The 15358-nt window shown below is 42.2% G+C and overlaps 1 protein-coding gene across 1 annotated transcript in view; it reads right to left on the reverse strand.

Annotated features, from left to right (window-relative positions):
- The window catches only part of LOC144791758 (zinc metalloproteinase-disintegrin-like VLAIP-B), a 4238988-nt gene that overhangs the window by 899437 nt on the left and 3324193 nt on the right, over positions 1–15358 (reverse strand). Inside the window, exon 16 of the mRNA XM_078666527.1 lies at positions 5461–5623. Coding sequence (XP_078522653.1) covers positions 5461–5623 — 163 coding nt within the window. The remainder of the gene's footprint in view (positions 1–5460; positions 5624–15358) is intronic.

Raw genomic sequence — 15358 nt, forward strand, 5'->3', positions numbered from 1 at the left:
ATACCTTGTAGGTATACCATCTTTATTGACCTGGGATAGATTAAAAGAGCTCAGGACAGACCAAGTTCCACCACCGGTGCTCAAGAGCGCCAACTTACTGATGGATGATAGGAGCCTGTACCAGTGAAACTCTGAGGGATGCTGGGAACTTGCTGGGAACTTGTATATTTTCTTTGTACTTGTGCCTCTTTGTAATCCCTTTGGTAGATAGGTTGCTGACAAAGAGCAGCTAATGGTTCTTGTTGCACAGCATAATATGATGTAGACACAGAAGAACAAAAAGATATGTATTGTTCTCTTGGTTTTGCTGATAATAATATTGTGTGGGGTGTCATGGGTTTTGGAAATTGATCAAAGTGTACCTTTACGCAGTAAGGATAAGGTTATCTCCCCAAAGAGAAACAAAAGAACAGCCCTGAGTAATGTATTTTTAGAGACACCTAAGTGATAATTTGGAGAAGGGACAGCTTGTTACCCCACCCAATCCTTTACTAGTCTGTGTACTGCTTATCCATTGTCACTAGTGAATTATACTTTTATTTGACCACCCCAATTTAAAGAAGTGAAAGGAGTATTTGGTTTTGGTTTTCTGGGACCATGTCTATACCATTGAAAGCCACTGGGAATGGGTTATCCAGGTTGTGATAATAATACATAGTGCAACATTTTCTAGATAGAAAAACAAAATGTTACATTAGTGGTTTGGCATTACAATGAATTGATAGTCACCTGTGAGGCTGGTTATTATCCTGCTTGTTGTCCCATCGTGAATAGTACTGACACTTCACTGTAGATAAATTGTTCAGGAATAGTGCTATATAAAACTACAATCTCTTTGGTGAATGACGAGGATCAAAATATTTTTGGAATGAACTCCAGGTATGCAGCAGTAGACTATGAAGGACCAATTTATGCACACCCAGGGTTCTACTTTTTGTCCAATGGTACATATTCCAATGTCACAATGGTACGGATGATATAGCTCTTGGAATGGTGCTGCCTTTGGGTGTACCTTGTAAATATGCTAAGCTGAATATACGATGTGTTAAAAGGACTGTAACAAAGGAATTCTGTGAGGGAGTGACCGATATAGAAGTCAATAATTATGGCATTGATTTTGGGTATATGCTTTCCTATTTTTTCACTTTAGGAGGTACCCCTATGGCCAGGGGTGTGAACTAACACCACAGTAGCAGCTTTGCGCAACATCACCACTCAGTTGGAGAGTATGCAAATATATTCGGAACAGACCAGATATGCAGTGAACTTTATTTTAGCTAAGAATGGTGGTGTATGTGCAGTAGTGGGTGATCAGTGTGTGGTCTGGATCATGAATATGGAAAAGAATATTGCCAAACACATACTAGATATCCTTGATAATGTAAAAGGAATGGAAAGTGAACATTGGAGTTGGTCATTTTTTGGAACCTGGGGCTGGATTCTCGAGAAAGTGATTTATCCGATTGTGATATTGGTGCTCTGCTGTGCCCTTATTCAGTGTCTTCCCGTCTGCTGCTCCTATTGTACCACTATTCTCACCCCCAGAAATAAGATATCGATTCATGACAGAAATGCTGCTATAATGATTCAGAAAGATATTGAGGATCTGATGAACATCGATGAAGTAGTTTATGAGAATTCCTCCCTCCTTACTGTTTCATTTCCTTATGTTGATAGTATGGAGTGCGCATAACTGTTTATTATTGAGATTTCTTAATACATTTGTAGCTTTATTCCTTCTTGTTGCCGTCATGCTAAAAGGAGGGTATGTTAGAATAGAAATTGTTTATGCTCTCGCAGTGCTCCATGTAAGTTAGCATTCGCTGCACCATTTTCTATTTGGGAGCCTATTTGGATTGTTCAAACCTGATCTAGTTCAATTCCAAGAAATGCTTCTCTCCGAGTTTCGTTTCTGCCATGTTAGGGTTGTTCCCGTAATGAGCACACTCTTCATGTCAGCACATAGCTTTCTCACTAGATAGAGGCCCTCTCCCACTTGTCTCATGGCAGGCTCCAGATGGAACAACCTTGGACTATGTTACTTTGTGTAAGATATGAGCGCTGAAACTGTTTTTCTGTATTTTGTTGTTTAACTGCACCTGCTTAAAAGATTCCACTGTGGGCGTGTTTTCGCACGGTTACGAAATATACATAATGCATATTTATGCTTGTTGATTTCAGTTCCCTCTGCAGGTCTCCTAGCGACCCAGGAGATGGGGCTCCACGTTGAGTTATTGGTTTGTATTCTCTACTGTCTGACCAACTCTACATATTGGTCCAGAAGGCTGAGAGGTGGTCAATAGTGACCCGGATGGCCCTAAACGGGTCACTTCCTTCACTCTGAGAGAAGCAACCTACTGTTAAAGCATAGGGCACTGGCTACGCCAATGTCCTTCCTCCTTACAATACGCACAATGATTCTGCTCCAAAGGTGTCGTTGAAGGCTGCTGAGTACGTGTCAGCTGTCGAGGAGGACCTCTCCGTCCCCTATTATTTCCCCTAAATGTTTGCTGCAACAATACCTTTGTCTTTAGATCCTTATGTTTCTTATCAGTTTTATCCTCTTCCTCCTGATCTCGGTGATCATAATACTGGGCCTTATTAAAAATACCAGAGGGAGAAGACGTAGACCATGTACTTTCAGACGCCTGCAAATGAGTCATGATTTCAGGTAGTTTAGTAACAAACCAGTTAACAAACAATGGAACCCCTCCTTCAGTGGCATTATCCTGCCTACTATATTCCAAAAACGTGTCTTCAAACCGAGTAAAGAAATCAGACACACTCTCATCCTACTTCTGTCGACACGCTGTCTATCTGTCCCAGCTTACCTTCCTAAGTGGAAAGTGTGTGCATGTACGTAATAATATGACCAGGCAAAGGAAGTATCTCAACGCGGGTTTATCACCTGGCTTCCTTTCCTGATTCCATCCTTTAATTACATCCCATGTACATCCCAATTTTGCAGCAGGACCTGGAGTATGAGCCTGTCTCTAAATATCAACCAGAACAAGAAGACCAATAAACTATTCAATATCAGCAAGTCATTCCATTTCAATGTGTGTGCGCCATAGGTTAATCAATGTAGCAGCCAGGTAAGGTGAAATTTCTGAGCTTCGCGAGCATAAGGAACATTTTGCACTGACCTAGAAATGAAGGAGGGGCAGCACTAGAGCCTTGCAGGGGGGTGCTGTAGAAAAGGCTCAAAGTCACGCATAGCTTGCCAAATGTCCTCAGTGCCATAAACCAGATCACTAGACCACTTCATAGCCTGTCTTGCTAACACATCTTTCTCATCTTGACCTACTCCACTCACTCCCAAAATGTTGCCCAATCCCTATCCTCAAACCCTCGTTCTGGCATTGCAGCATCCAAAAATGTTGGAGGATAAATAACTATAGGAGGAGAAGCAACAGAAGTAGTAGGTAGAACTGTGGCTAGTGTTTGCACAGAGGACACAGGAGTCGGAATAGTAGATGTAATAGAGGTCACAGTCATAAAAAAGGGCAAGGACAAAGAAGGAGCGGGGGCACCATAGCCAAATCTGTCGAATTAACAGCCGTAGATACGGGAACAACTGAAGCAGATGAAACAGGCTGCTGTGGCTGTAAAGGAACAGTGGGATATATCCTCTGCAAGACATAAGGAGGTGGGGTTGAGTATCTAACAGTTCCTCTACAAAAGTATAACTTTTCTCTTTGGCCAAATAAGACTTGTCAATATGCCGCCAAAATCTCCTATCTTCACATTCAATTCTTGACTCCTGTTTTACTCTATCATATGATACAGCTTTTTGCGTCAATGTCTGCATTTTCCCTTTCGACTATCTACTTCACCTCTTAAGTAACTGCTTCTGTGAAAACCCAATCTTTTGTTCATCAAAGGTTCCCGTCAAAGGCCACTGCAACTCGGCATTGTCCATCGTATATTTGTGCCATGATATATTAAACATAATAGCGCCTAGACCATATTTCACATACATATCAAAATTATGGCTGCCTTCAGGAGGAGCAGGTTGAGCCTCCTTCAATCGAGCATCTGCAGACACCGACAACACAAAGAGGAGTGATTATATTGGTGACGTATTTGGAGCGGAATACACAAGAATTGCGCATATTTATCGACATCTCGATTCCTCAGAAACCCTGTGTGGGTCGGAATTAACACCACATATACAATATTATACGTTCAGACATCATAGCCTTGAGAAAGTCGCGGTTTCGCACCCTAATGCGACGAAACGCGTTGGCTGTTGCTGGAAAGAACTGAATAAAACGTGACAAAAAAACACATAAACAAAGAAATATTGTGTATTGTGTAATGTGTTATTGAATCACTGTATATACTCATCACTAACAGGAAAACCGTGTTTACTTAAACGTGTGCTTGGGAGTAGAAATTGTAACATCATAAACATGTTGACGCTGCCTTCATGTTCATTTTCCACTTTGCTTTTGATGTGACTTGTAGCTATGGGAGAACCACTGTCACTAGTGATGCTAGTAGGGTGCTGTTTCACTGGAAAGTCCTTCATCATTCAATGCCATAGTATAAACAGAACACAGCATTTGTCTGGATTCAGGTATTTATAATCAACAGGTTGATCGATCGAAATAAAGGCATCCTCATCAAGTAAGGAATGGAATGAGGGAGGAGATGAGAAGATAATGTTTAAATGTTTAAATTACTTACCAGTAATCTTCATGACTCTAATCCTTCCTTTCTTGTTCAAGTTCGTATGACCCAGATGTCCTCCCATGTGGGGATTCGTTTGCGATCTTGAGCTTTTTGACTTGGTATTAAAAGGAAGAGTTTGTTGGACCGGTCCCTTTCCAGAGACCACATAAAGCACATTAAGGGAAAATGGGTAAACTGAACTCCCTTCTTAAGGGATTATGTCTAAAAAGAGAGCTTTTGTATGGGGTGTTGGAAGGAGGAGACAGGCCTCTTGTCATAAAGTACTGTGATTTGGAAGGAAAAATCGGAGTAATTACAGGTTAATTATCTAGACAGTCTAACATATGCATCTTTAAAAATATACCACCAGTTCATTTTATCTGCACAGGGGTAGTGAACAGTACAAAATGTAAATTTGCTAACCAAGATAGATTCCTGCTTATTTAAAAATATTTTTATTTTGAGTGAGTATTCAGTGTGAAAAGAATGCATGTGATTTTAAAAAGGTGCACCAGTTATTGAATGTGTTTATTTGTGTTGTATGCATGAGTGTGAGCACGTGCTGGGAAAGAGGTAGTTGGTGGAGTATACATTGTATTTTCGGCTATGCCAGAGAAATCACTATGGTCAGCCCTGCAAGCAGGGAAAGGGAAAAAGGTTTAATTAAAATCAAGTATAATGCAAAGAAATTGGAAATTTCTTGAGACAATGTGTCACGACTAACAGTTTACATATTTTCTTGAAAATACACATATTGTTTCATAGCATACGTTTTTAACTCACCTTATTGCTTCCACATTTTAGTCCACTTTGTGACATCGCAAAATTTTCTATGTAAGCTGACTCAGGTACCAGACTTTTGCAAGTTTTATAACGAACTGTTACGGCATATAGGGAAGGTGTATCTGATCCACCCGTACAATAAAGCTTGCCACACTTTACGCTGCTATTAAAATAGAATATGATATGATTGCAGTGATTAGTTGGAGGCAGGAGACAGCTTTTTCAAAGAACATTTTTTTAAAACTAAAACGTGAATACTTTTTTGGGGGGCGGGGTTAGTATTTTTATCTTCATTACTCTGATTCTTCTTTAAAAAAAAATGTTTTTTTTATTTTTATGTATAAACCAAAGGCGACAAAACATTCACACGCAATATTCACCATTGTCCACATATATCTGTTGATAGTACACAATGTCACATTAAATTGTATAGTGTAAGTCTTAAGACACACAGATACATAGTAATGAAGATTGATACACAGAAAGCATGGCAAAACATTCCATATAAATATTGAGGCTGATTGGCACCCATGCCAGATTTTGTACCAGGGCTTCCTTCAATGGACCCCAGCCCATGGTAGGCTCTTCACCACCCTCAGATATTGTGATATTGTAAAACTCACGGGGACAGCCTCTGATATGGTAAGTCACCTTCTCTGCTGCCATTTTGAGGTCCATGCCTCGTTTCCATTCGTGTATGGAAGGTCTCTCTTATTCTCCCCAGTACTTTGCACCGTCTCTTTTGGCAGCCAATAAGCCCAGTTTAAAGTGCGAAACATTAACATCGTTTGGGATCCCAAACAAAACATACCGCAGTTCAAGCAGGAGTGAAACCTCAAGTATGTCTGAGAGTTCGTGGGCGATTGCTTTCCAATAGGGGACACTCCCAAAGTGTATGCATAAAGGACCATTTGGCGTCAACATATTACAAGCAATTCAGTGTAGATGCTCTCATCATGTTATGTAATCTGCAGCAGTCATTGTAGACCCTATGGAGTATTTTGAAATGAATCAGACATAGGCATGATTTAATGGCAACCTCACGTGGGTGCATCAATTCCACCTCCTAATCTAGTTCTTCTAAATTGCCCACATCTTGCTGCCACCTCTATCTTAGCTGGCCCAATGTATCTAGGATATTACTGTTGATTGTTCTATATGTTGTGTACACTGCACCCCTTCCCAGTTCTTCCATTAATATTCACCCCTTGATGGGAGCAGTCAGGTATCTCTTCCCCCTCCAGCTCCTAAGCCAACCAGGCATGTCGTAGCTTTGCTTAGTTAAATATTTGGGTCAGGTGTAGGTGGTATTTCCTCTGTGCCAAGGAGAAGGGCATAATGTCCCCATTCTTGAGAATTTCTCCCACTTTAGAGATACCTAATCTATCCCACACCCGAATCTCCTCAGTTTTGCTATCTCTCACAGCCATGTCCCTTTCCAAAGGGGTGTTCCCCTTGTGATTTTGTGAGCCCAACCAAGGACTTTTGTGTTCTTGCCCCAACCTGTCAGTGCGATCTGTGTTGCTGGCAGTTGTTTCTGGGATCCTTCCCCCCCATATAGATGATGTAGGTGTGAACTTTATTCTAGCAGAACACTCTCAAGCCTAATTGTTGGGTGGTCCTGTGGGGCATAAATCCAGTTATTAATATTTATCAAGTGGGCTGCTCATAGTACCCTTCGATATCCAGGAGCGCAAGCCCACATTACATTGGGTGTGCTGTAGTGTTTTCAATGATATTCTAAGGTGCCCCAATTCCACAGCAGGGTCCTCAAGTCACCATTAATTTTGGTGAATACCATCTGGGAAACTCAATAGTATGTGTTCTGGAGAATATATAGTAAATTGGGAAGTGTAATCATTTTAAATAGGGCTGCTCACCCCATCAATGAGAGAGGTAGGCCCCTCCATCTTTCAACGTCAGCCTGAAAGTCTGACAGCACCCTTCCTACATTGTGACTGGGGCACATCTCCTTTTGTGATGTTACTAATATTCCCAGATATAAAGCTGTCCACAGCCATCCAAAGCCTTTGTGGTAGCGGCAATAAGAGTATAGAGCACTGATTTATCCAAATTAATCCTGTAACCTGTGTGAGACCCATATTCCCTAGCAGCTGAAAGAGCATTTGACAAGTCTTGTATGTATAGAAGTATATTGCGGCATATAACGAAATGTTCTCCTCTATCGTACCTGCTGCTGAGATTTGGACCCCCCCCCACTCTGGGGTGCAACCTCACTGTACATGCAAGATAATTTTACTGTAAGGGCAAACAAAGGCCAGGACAGGGGTCATCCTTGACTGATTCCTCTGCCTATCGGGAATTCGGCTAACATCTTTCCATTTACCCCAACCAATGCGACTGGATTCTGGTACAACACCACCACCCACTTTCTGAATTGAGGGCCAAAGCCATTTTTCAGTAGCGTCAGTTAAAAAAAGGCCAGTGGACAGTGCCAACTGCCTTTTCAGTGTCTTAAGAGAAGCCATGTGGCGCTGGACCGGTCTGCACTGTAGTCAGCCAATTATATGTGCGTCTCAGGTTAAGGAATGTTGACCTGCCTGACATATATCCTGACCGATCTCGATGTATCAGTGGGGTAATTACCTGCAACAGCCAATAAGTAGCTAGAATAGTGTCCTGTAGTTTTGTCTCAACATTAAGCAATGACGGGTGATAAGACTCACACCTATACCTTGGTTTTCCGTCTTTCGGTAGTACCATAATAGTGGCTCTCGGAAGATCCGGGGAAGTTCCTCTGACTGCCCTACCTCTCAGAACAAGTTCCGCAGGTGGGGTCCAAGTAGGTTCACATAACGCCTATGAAACTTAGCAAGGAGTTTTACCCGGTCTCGGCTTGGCTATAGCAGCCTGTTTCTTACTCATTGTTAGACTTTTTTCCACAGATTCTCGGGCATCCGTGCATGGCCAAACATTGTACTATGGTATCGCAATCATGACGTGGTCTGGCCCTGCAGAACTGCTCATATTAATCAAACTCATCCACAATTAGGGCATCAGTGACACAATTAAAGCCTGTTTGATTGAGAACATTATGAAAGTTTAGGGGTAGGGAATTCCTATCTCCCGACGCCCGAGACGTCTAGATTTCTTAGGAGGGCAAGTGGTTTTAATTTGTATTTTGTCCAAAGGACAAGTAGACCGTCTTATGGTAATCTGATACACTGCTGATTAACCCTGTTGGTCACAGCCATGTTAAGAAGTAGCTCTGAGCAGTTTATTGGCAGTTTAAGAGTCAATGCAAAAGCTGGGGCCTGCACTTTAATTTCCCTAGAGCAGAAGAACAACATGATAAAGCAGAGCTCTAAGTTGCAGCCAGCCAGCTCCATAGGCTTGTGTGGCACCCAGGCCCGCCCCTGTTCCTTTTATTTTCTTTGAGCATGAGACAAACAACGTTCTTCTGCAGCTCCAGACCTCTCAAAGCACTGGCATGTAAGAGGCTGCCTTATCTGCCTCTTGGCCCCTTGCTCTGACTTGAACTGTATGACCCCTGCGTTTTAATCTCTGCTCCACTCTTGGGCCTCATACGGCCCCAAGATCCCTGCTCATCTTCAACTCACGTTGCTTTCCCTTCTCGTGCACCTCGTGCACCACCTTCTTTTCACTTTGCCTTTACTGTACTCCTTATGTTTCACCCGGTGCCTAAACCTGCTAACCCCGCCCTACCACCCTCCACCGCCCTCTCTGACAGCCCTGAATCGCTCCCCTTGGCCTCTCATATCTTATGTCATCCAGGGGAAACATCCTTTAAAACGCAACTTTTACCACGCAGTGCCTTTACGACGCAACTTTTACAACGCAAACCATTACAACGCATTGCGCTGGGGGCGCTCTAGGATAGGGAATAGGTTTAATGTACTATCCAACACCTTCCCTACTATCCACAGGGACTGGATTTGGAATAGTAAATTAAACTATTCACTATCCAGCGCCCCAAAGCACTATGCGTTGTAATGGTATGCGTTGTAAAACTTGCAATGTAAAGGTAGGCGTTGTAAAAGTATGCGTTGTAACGTCATACATCCATCATCCAGGGCTTACATTAAAGCTCATAAGTTTCTCCATGAGGCTTTAATGCAGGCGTTAGGTCACCGCCATTTCTGTCCTTGCACTCGGCCTCTCATCTCACTTTGTGCATGCACCAGGGACATTTTGAACACACTGCAGTAGCAACTATAGCAGCTGTGGAATTCTTGATGGGCCTCTTCAGTCTGCAGGCCCTCACACAAAGGCCCATAATGAATTTGAAAGGGGTGGGTGGGTGGGTGATTGAAAGGGTGGATGGAGAGATGCATGGATGAATAAGTGAGAGGGTGGATGTATAGATGCATGGATGAATACGTGAAAGAGTGGATGCTAGATGCATACATTAATGAGTGAAAGGGTGGACAGATAGATGCATGGATGAATGAGTGAAAGGCTGGATAGATAAGTGGATGGATGAAAGGGTGGAGTGAAAGGGTGGATCGATAGATGCATGGATAATTGAGTGAAATGATGATGTAAGGACGGATGCGTGAAAGAATGGATGGATAAGTGCAAGGGTGAATGAAGGGATGGATGAGTGGATGGATGTGGTGAAAGTTGATGGATGAGTGAAAGGATGGATGGCTGAATGAAAAGGTGGATTAATGGGTGAGAGAGAGTAGATGAATGGATGGCTGAGTGGGTGGATGGATGGGTGGATGAATCGGTGGTTAGGTGGCTGGAAGGGTTGATGGATGGGTGGATAGTGGAGTGTAAAGGTGGATGGGGGATTAGTGAAAGGGTGGATGGATATATGAGCTAAACGGAAGATGGATGGGGTGAAAGGGTGGATGGATGAGCGAAAGCATAAATGGAGGAAATTAAAGGGTGGAAGGATATACGAGTGAAAAGAAGGATTGATGGATGAGTGAAAGGATGGATGGAGGAATGAGTGAAAGGCTGGATGAATATGAGTGAACAGGAGGATGTGTGGGGTGAAAGTATGGATGGATGAGCAAAAGGATGAGTAAAAAGAAGGCGGGATGGATGAGTTTGAACAATAGTTTTTGAGATGGAAGGATAGGTTTAAACAGGGGCTTCGTGAACGCCCCACTTTAGCAGCTACTGTAGAGGTGAAGCTCTTGATGGGCTCCTTCTGTCTGCAGCTCAACAGAAAGGCTTGCAATTAATGTGAAAGGGTGGGTGTGAGTGAAAGGATGGATGTGTGGGTGAAAGGATAAGTGAGTGTAAGTGTGGCTGGCTAAATGGATGGATGAATGATTGACAGGGATGGTTGAGTTACGGTGATGGTGGATGGACAAAGGTTATAGGGTGTATGGATTAGGGAGTGAAAGAATGGATGAGTGTAAAGGATAAATGTATGAATGAGTAGAAGGATGGATTGATGGATGGGTAGAAGGATGGGTTGAAGGGTGGGTGGATGGATGAGTGAAAGTATGAATGGATTAGTAAAAGGGAGGGTGGATAGATGGATGGAGTGAAAGGGTGGCTCTATGGATGAGCGAAAGGATGGACGGATGGCTGAAATGGTTAGGTTTGGAGATGGATGGGTAGGTTTGGATATGGCTGAGCGGATGGACTGACGAATCAACAGATGGACGAACATATTGGGGAAAGGGTAATGGATGAAAGAATGAATGGATGATGATGTAAAGGTGAAACATTAGATATCAGTGGGTGAAAGGATGAATGGATAGATGCTTAGATGGAAAAGACAGAGCAATTCTGGAGAGGATTCCAGTGACTTTTTTCGCTTGGTTGGTGGAAAGAGAGCTTTGGATCAAAGTGGGGGGTATTTAAATTTTCTGGTTACTCACTTGACCTTCACTATGCTCCTTTCTCTATCTGGGGATTATCAGGTAGGCGTGGTGCTGTTTGCCAGCACGTTCTTACTAGACAGCCAGTATTTGGTCTCATAAAGATTAGTTTCTGACAACCGCATAAACATGACAACTTTGTTTCCCCAAGATAAAACGTATCTTCAGAGTCGTTGAAACAATAGATAGATATTTCACTCAGTCATTCGTGCATGCTTTGTTTTACCAGAGGTGCAGAGAAATAGAGAGACTGGCATTTTCAATAAAAGCATTTACTGAACAGTCTTCTTTCTCATGCAGAAGAAATTAACTGCTACAATCGTAAGACTGGCTGTAAAGTATAATGCGTACAGCAGGAAGAGTATTATAAAATAATACTGTAAAAGCATGGTATGGTTTCTAAGCCATAAAATACAAACATAAATAAATAAAGACTAAAAGTACTCAACTGGTGCTTCTGAAATACGCCTACCCCGATGTACCAAACCTAAGTCTAGTACGAGGGTAGAAGTGTGGTGTAGCATAAGTTTAGTATTCTTTTGCCAAGAATCTATCCATGATTTCTCTTAGGGTCTAATCAGCTCCGTACATTGGTTCAGAATGAAGGAGGTCTGGTATTTCTCTGTTTCAGTACTCGATTTACCAACAACCCGCAACTAAGTGGAGACTGGAAACACTGGAGCTGGATTTCTTGGCAGGAGAAAAGACAGCGTCTCTCTCAGTGCGTCAGCTCCCTTCGGCACTTGCTGTAGCGAGATGCGTCGGGAAAGTAGATAGTCGAACTGCTCCAAACCACCGTGTGTTTGCTAGGGCAAGTGTGGGCATATTTATACCTTGAAGGTGCAGAGTTTGACGTAAAGGTGGACATAATAATGTTAGCAAAGAGTCTCAGTTCTTTGAAAACTCCATGAGTTCTTGGACAAATCAATATTCAAGCAAGGGGAAGTCCCTAACTGCTGAAGCCGAGTCTTCCAAGATATCGTTGTGGATTTTCGGAACTAGTGGAAGCAGCCTTGCCGCATTTGGCCTGCATGGACTATGTCTAAATATGGTTCTGATTTCTATGCCTGTATAAGGACAAGGGGGCATATTATCAAGGGGGTTTATCTCCGCTATTTTGGCTTTAAAAGCCAAGAAAGCGGAGATAAAACTATCTCCCTATTACCTAGCTGTCGCTAACACCAGTTAGCGACAGCTAGTAGGAGATAGCGACCATCTTGGGCCCCACTTTGCATGTCAGTGATATTTATCACTAATGACATGCAAAGTGGGCGTGCCAAGATGTTAGCGACTGGAAACAGTCGCTAACATCGCTATCTCCTATTACCAACTTATGGAGATATTCGCGCTAAGCGCGAATATGTCCAAAAGCTAACACCTGCCCTGAGCAGTTCTTAGCCATGTTATCCAATGGGAGGTGGATAACATGGCTAAGAGCATTAGCTCGGTAATGCATGAATATCGCTGACTTTCAGCGATATTCATGCATTGCAGCCGATTTTTATCGCATTTGCGATAAACCTTGGTAATACCAAGGTTTATTTGCGATAAAAATCGCCGCAGCTCAGCGGTAAATTTTTGTCTCTAAACAAGCAATAGCGATAATTATCGCTATTGCTTGGTAATATGCCCCAAGGTGACTTATACCTATATAACGGCATGAATTGGGAAAATTACACTAGGGTCCTAAAGCGCTATACAACACCCACACCACTTTATTATGTTCGAAATTACTAAATTTAAGCACTAAAACATATCTAAAGCATGTGTTTACAATCCCACCCAAACAATAAATAAAATGCTTTTGAAAAAAGTTGTACACATAAAATGAGCATTTGTACTGTACGCATTTAAAGCAATGATTTCATTTTAAGCATATAGTATGATATTGGCAATGCTAACTGAGTGAATCCTGAAAATTATATTTATGAAATGGCTCTTAAATACAGAAAATCGAGACCATCCCATAGCAGAATATATAAACTGTTGTAGTTTTCTGGATAAGGTCAATATTGTTTCTAAGAAGTATTCAAAGAATTCTTGTTCTCTAAGAATAGTTATACTTTAAGCAGATTACTTTGTGCCAACGTTCAATTTTGGAAAAAAGTCAAATCAACTCGTTGAAAAAGTATAGTTCCAAAGTTAGCAGTTTTTTGTTTTGAAAAAATGAAGGTCGAATTCAAAGTTGATAGAACGATGTGTGCTAATTTCAAAAGTTATTCTCTGTGTCAGGAGAAAACATTAAATCTTCTAAGCTGGCAAAGAAATTGTCTACCACAGTAGGTGAAAGTTGAACCACTTCTTAAGTAGATCAATCGTACACAGATGAGAAGCATCGCCGTCAGCATCAGTCACATTAGCAATGTTCGCAGTAGATGGTATCTGTGTGCCTGTTGGTCCACGTATCTCACCTTCAGCTGGAATTTCTGGTGAGACCTCAATGAATGCTGTCATCAGGATTGGTAGCCGTTGGGGACAACACAATGCATGAGCTTTTACCAAACCAAGTAAAGCGTCAACATCCGTTGGCAGTGCTGATGGAAGTGTCAGACAAATATCCAACACGCATTCCTCTCCACACAGCAGGCATCGTAGAACAGGTAAGATGCACTCTTGCCAGATTGGTCTGAACTAAAGGAACAACGTGGTATTCAGATCTCTTAAACGAGCCAAGCCAAGAATCTGTGTTATGCGCTCACGATACTGCATTGCCAGAAGAGTGTTCTCCATGGTAATCTGGATATCGCTGGTGACTGGACCTGCCATAACGGAGCAGAAGGAACAAAAATAGTATCCCTGCTACGAGTCCTAAGATGAGAGGCAGGCCGCCGAACACAGAGTGCACGAAGTTAGGAAAATGCCTAGGACTGCTTCAAAGGGTGCTAACAGTCCTGAAAAAATCATCTTAAATACATGTACAATACCACTGGTATCAGACATGTTTAAGATACGACCTAACATTTCTGCAAAATATATGGGGCAGTTTGTTGATAATGGGGCATGAATCTCTACAGAGGACCTTGTAACTTGCAGATCATACGTATCTCTGGACGAGGTAGGAGGCACAGTTTTCTGTAAAAGAATGGCTTTCATTCTGTTTAAAGTATCATTTCGTATAGAAGAGAAGTTCAGTGAAGGCCATAGCGGCGACTCTCCGTCTGTCTTAGTTTTAGGAAACAATACTTGCATACAGCAAGTGACCCTGGCTGACACACTAACGAGATTGGCTATTCCTGGCATCATTCCACAACAGCTGTGATCATTCAACATTATGTAGCTCCCATTGGAAAGCTACCTAAAAATTGAATCTCTAACTGCTGCTGGGGAACCCTGCAGGTGGCAGGATAAGTTGGTCGAAGAACCATCACAGGTTCCATGTAAATTAATACCCTGACATAGAAGTGTACCGCTCAGTGTGGGTTTGCAATCTTTACCACTAAGAAATACCTCCTTTTCCCCACTCCAACATTTGTGTGTGTATGGTAAATCCCAGGTCAACTTTATGTATTCTTTACCCAATCTTTCATACAGGCCTGCTGGTATGTGTTTCAAGCAATACTGAAACTGGAAAATCGTCACTGGTATCGTGATGGTGCCATGTATTATCTATTCCACGGCTGGTTTCTCAGAAACGGTTAATGGTAATCTCTTCCAGTTTTTCTATGCTCAGCACCGTATAGTCTGCTCCGCTCTGTGTCAAAGAGATTTGTTTATCTGTTAGGTTAAATCCAGTAAACAATGACATGGTGTTGATTAGACGCCAGGGCACATAGCCGAAACAAAGGTTTTGTAACGTCCAGCCTTGTTGTGAACGTATCTAGGACCCTATTTAAATATTCCCGATTTATGCCCTTATGTGGTTATAACAAATCATAAAGTAAAAAATATCAAAAGGGGGGAGGGAAGAGCGAATCCTCCTCTTTTGAAAGTACAAATAATCAACAAGGTCCACCTCATAAGAAGTTGGTGTATATACTAGTGTTAATGGAATACACTATGTGTGTTAAAATACCCCTCACACACCAAAAGGGCCCTTGGTGTCATGCTTCATCATTGGGGTCTTCCCGCCCCGC

This window comes from Lissotriton helveticus, chromosome 11 (genome assembly GCF_964261635.1).
Source record: "Lissotriton helveticus chromosome 11, aLisHel1.1, whole genome shotgun sequence".
Taxonomy (NCBI): Eukaryota; Metazoa; Chordata; class Amphibia; order Caudata; family Salamandridae; genus Lissotriton; species Lissotriton helveticus.